General features: G+C 42.2%; 1 protein-coding gene across 2 annotated transcripts in view; it reads right to left on the bottom strand.

Annotated features, from left to right (window-relative positions):
- Window positions 1–5000, bottom strand: part of plcd1a (phospholipase C, delta 1a) — a 48186-nt gene that overhangs the window by 345 nt on the left and 42841 nt on the right. For both annotated transcript variants that reach the window (XM_063207450.1, XM_063207448.1), the window contains exons 14-15: window positions 4133–4282; window positions 1–3360 (exon numbers count right to left, since the gene is read on the bottom strand). The exon at window positions 1–3360 is cut by the window's left edge and continues 345 nt beyond it. In XM_063207450.1, coding sequence (XP_063063520.1) covers window positions 3269–3360; window positions 4133–4282 — 242 coding nt within the window. In that variant the 3' untranslated portion in view covers window positions 1–3268. The remainder of the gene's footprint in view (window positions 3361–4132; window positions 4283–5000) is intronic.

Below are 5000 nucleotides of genomic sequence, written 5' to 3'. Positions count from 1 at the left end.
GTTATTACAATATACATGACATTTATGTAGACGGAGACAATATTAACAGTAATAACATTGACAACAGAAAAGATGAATACCCTCCTGACAGGCAAGACATTTTCAAACCTGGTGTAAAGGAATGACATAGTTTCTCTTTAATGTCTTGCCCTTTCAAATGCTGACAAACATTTATCAAAGCAACAGATATCAGCACCGGTGATACCCATTTGGGGGCCGTATAGTCAAAATAAAGACGTGGGGCCCTCTTGGTGTTTTTTTGCTGGCATTTACCACCCTAGGGTAAATGTGGTGTGGCTCTAGACAATTGCCTAGTCTGTCTATTACTGTAGTAAAGGCAAATATCACTGATAATCAATCAGTCAAAAGATACAAAGAACATATAGGACCAGTTATAGCATTAAAAAAAAAAAAATCTGGGACAACAGACCTTTGCGTCCTCTCGCAAAAAGGCACAACGGCTTTCCTAAGGGGCTGAAATGAAACATCTTCCGTCACATAATATGTAAAACAACAGTATGAATTGGTAAGACTTGTGACTTCTGCGGACAGAAACCCTCCAATATTTGCTGACACAATTAACAGGTCATGTCAAACTACTTCCTCATACAATATGACAGCTAAGCGGAGGTGTATGAAGTAGATGTAGACCTAGAAGAAATATCAAAACCCTCGTTAGGTTCTCATGTGGTCCAGTGGAATAACTGGAGTAACAACTATATAATATCATGTAGCCTACATCATAAAATGTACTTGTACTGTACTTCTACTTTATACACCTATAGATTACTACATTAAGAAGCGTGTACAAGATCTCATTTCATATTAAACACAAATGTCATTGATGCACTAATGCAATGTGAAGTACAGAGTCCTTTCACATAAAGTCCTTACACACACACAACTCCCAAACATGACACACTTGATGAAAACAAATATAAAACACAGCTGGAAAACACCAAAAGCTTTAAATGTATACAAATGTTTATATTCTGATAACCATGACAACATCACTCCTCAATACAAACACGCACAGGTTAGTCCATCAGCTGTTCAGCGTAACATAATAAAACATTAAATAGACAAATGGTAATGAATGCAAATATTGTGCAATGTCAGTTTCCCCTTTTGTCAAAAGGGAGTTTATTTTAGTTTCAAAAAATGTTTTCGATTTTACACGAATACTAATATAAGTAGTGTGAATAAGGACCCAGCGAGTCCAGTCGGACATCCCATTGCAGAAGCATTACCAGCCACGCACACAAGAGGGCAATATTGTAATCAACAAATATGATCTTTACCTCAAATAGACCACATACTCATGGACTCTAATAAGCATTCATAAATGCATGCTGTTTATATGGGGAGGGGCAGCACATGACACACACACACACACACACACACACACACACACACACACACACACACACACACACACACACACACACACACACACACACACACACACACACACACACACACACACACACACACACACACACACACACAAACACACTGACAGGATGAAGGCCAAAGTTCATCCATCTGATTGGAAAAGCGCTGAGTCTGCCTATGTGATGTCATGTGGTTTCGTGTGGGCCTCTGATGTTAGTAGTTTGGCCTTGACGCCCCCATCCCCCCCATTCCAACAGAAAAAAAACAATCATAAAAACACACAATATTGATATAAAACATGCGTAAGGCTTCTTAAAATAATATGCACCACCTGTTAAATCTTAAGCCACTTTCATTCTAAACACACTTAAGTCTAACCCACCCCTGCCATATTCACCCTTTAAAATGAAAATTTAAAGCTTTACAATATATACTACATATCATTTCAATCTGACAAAACTATTCCAGAGCTAGCCAGGCCAGACACACCCAGGTGTCCTGTTGTCTTCAGTAAAATCTCTCTTCTATTTCTCACACTTCCCTAAAGGGGATATTTTGTATATTTCTGGTTCTTTTCACATTCGGATTTCCTGAACAACAGGACGTTGTTCTTTTAACTCTTTATGAACATGAGGAGTCCTCTGTGTGTTGATGTTTCAGTAAGGTACACACAATTTACCGCAAACTCCACTCAGGATTCTCATCTTAAAGCAAACAACAGTTCTGCCTTTCTGATGGTATAAAAACAGTCATTAAGGCACATCTGATAGCTGCTTGGGCCTGAGGATGGGTTCTATGGAGGTGGAAATGGACATGAAGGATGAACATTATTTGTAGGGGGTGAGTCTAGAGAAATAATTGGGACTGGAGTATGACAACTGACATTATAAAACATTATAAGATGCATTATGAGACATCATAAGCATCATTAGACATCATGATCTGATTGTCTCTTGAGAGAGGTACTTGGGCTGGATATAAAGATGTAGAGAGATGTAGAGCCCAAGTACCTCTCAGACTGTAGCGTAACCATGGGGCCTTTGGATACTTATATGGAGGTGTACAGTAAGTCCACGTTCACTCCAGTCAGAACCATTGATTAGGCATTTGGAGTAAATACTAACTGTGTCCAGGACCATTCCGCCCATAAATGTAATCGTAGCTTTTGATTTCAAATGTCGTGCTTTTTTTTTTTTTTAAAGAATAGACCATGGACATGGCCCACCTTATTTTGGAGGGGCTCCTGCAGTGTTAAGTGGTGGTCTACTTTGCATCCAGCAGGTTGCAGTCTACTCTGCGTCCAGAGCCATCCTATGTACTCCACTCAAAGATTTTGGCTCCGCACCTAATCTGGTAAAGCCTCCCAGCTCGGTTCGCTCACTGTTTAGTCAATCAGAAAACAGTTGAGAGAAGTGAAGCAGAACTCACCCGCAATGGCCGTTACTGGTTGGTTAAGCTAACACTATTCACACTTTTGTTTTATTATTTGTATGCTTTTGCGACGCTATATCGTAACAGTCATGCTAGCAAAGCACAATATGGGTTTTAATTTGAATTCAGAACTCCAATGAATTTAAATGGCAGCGTAAGATCAGACCATCTCTCCAACCCTCCACAGAGACAGATTCCTCTTAGCTTGACGGAGTCAACAGTCGGCTCTCGCCCAGGCTAATTGGGCGGAGGTGTAGGCACTAGTCTACTCTGCATCCAGCAGCTGGTGGTCAAGAGGGAAGCCAAAAGGGTGGGGGATGAACGGGTCAGCTGTCCCTGGCCCAGGAAAAGAGGGGGCCCAGAATTGGGTCCTCATTACATTGAAAATATTAAGTGGTGGGCTCTTTCAGGTGACTTTTGTCCCGGGCGGTCTACTGGCGGTCTACTCTGCGTCCAGGACCATGACATGCACAAAGAGGCCAGCCGAGGGGATGAGGTCTCCTCTCTTGGTCAGCAGCGGGACGTGGCGGTAACCTGGAGACACAGGAGGACACAGGAAGACACATCACACATGGCAACCAGGAGGAGGAGGAAGATGAAGAGGAGGAAGAAAAGGATGTTGAAGAAGAGGAGGAGGAGGAGGAAGAGGATAGAAGAGGAGGATGGAGAAGATGGGATGATGAAGAGACAAAAGGAATGAAGAAGAGGACGAGGAAGATGAAGGTGGTAGAAGAGGACGAGGAGGGGGCAAGTAGTGAGGAGAAGAATGAGGAAGAAGGGAAGGAAAAGGAGGAAGAGAAGGTGATGGAGGAAGACATGACATTACCCATATCATGCCCATGACATGATATGACGAAGCCCATTACAGGGTGCCTACACCGGGGGGCGCTATAGATTACTCCACTCTTCATTTTATCTTATACAGTGGTTCTTAACCTTTTTTCTTGAAGCACTCCCTAACCTGTGCCCAAGACGAGCCGCGCACCCCCAACCCAAACGTCTATGCGTGTGTATACGCATTAAAAAATGATTTAAGTGAATAATTACAATGATTCTTGCTTTAGACATTAATCAATACTATAATGACTTTACATTAGGTCCAAAACATGTTTTAATTTGGTCTTGATTTGGTCGACTTATAATGTTTGGAAGCAGAATTTTGGTCACAACCTCAACACAAACGAAATTCCGAGCATCCCCTGAAATCTCTGGCGAACCCCCGGGGGTTGCCCGCACCCCAGGTTAAGAACCACTGATCTTATACATCAGCTTATTTTTTAGTAGTAAGAGAGGAGAGAGGGCGTACCCATCTGCAGGCTGGTGAATGGCAGGCAGTATTGGCCAATCAGATCGTTGTAGGAGGTGGTGTCGTAGTCCTCCAGGACGAATCGCAGCATAGCCAGCTCCGGAACCCGCACCTCAAACTGGAAGTTCTCATTCCACATGGGGTTGAAACCTGACACCACAGCAACAAACAATACAGTTAACAACACAGTTACAAACAACACAGTTATACTCTTAGTTTAACCTCTATGCACTTGAAACATGGGTAGAGTGGGACTGGATGCTGCTGCCCGCGGAGAGAACGTGAATGCTGACTGTGTGCGGTGTGAAAGGGAATAACTAAACAGCCTGCAAACTTCCCGGACTAGCGATGCTCCCGGACACGACAAACTAACGCGAATGCCTATGTGTATCCACCGTCATACAGATACTTACTGTATACTCTTGTACTCGGAGTTGTATAACGTAGTTAGAAGTAGACTGTAACAGATGTAATTAGAACACTAGTGGTGTGACATTTCATGGTTTCAACTTTGTAATATCACACTACGAGTGCTGTAATTACATCTGTAAGAGTACTTCTACTTTATACTCTGCTCATATAAAACGTTATACTCTTTTGCACATGACATTAACATCTGTGACCATAACTATTTATTTAGCCCGCCATACTGCAAGTCTTTAGTCATATACAAGTGTAGTGCATCCATTATTAAAAACAGGTGAACTGTATATATTATGGACTTGTCTATGTTGTGATGTGTGCTTAGTAATAACAGCTGTAGCGTGCAGTGTGTTATGAACAACAACAAAGACCTAACTGGGCTTCAGTGTTTGAGCCGAAAGGGCGTATGTCCCATTTAACACCTACGCTAGGCCAAGCGTATGTA

This window comes from Engraulis encrasicolus, chromosome 9 (assembly GCF_034702125.1).
Source record: "Engraulis encrasicolus isolate BLACKSEA-1 chromosome 9, IST_EnEncr_1.0, whole genome shotgun sequence".
Taxonomy (NCBI): Eukaryota; Metazoa; Chordata; class Actinopteri; order Clupeiformes; family Engraulidae; genus Engraulis; species Engraulis encrasicolus.
This window is presented reverse-complemented; position numbering and strand designations above follow the sequence as displayed.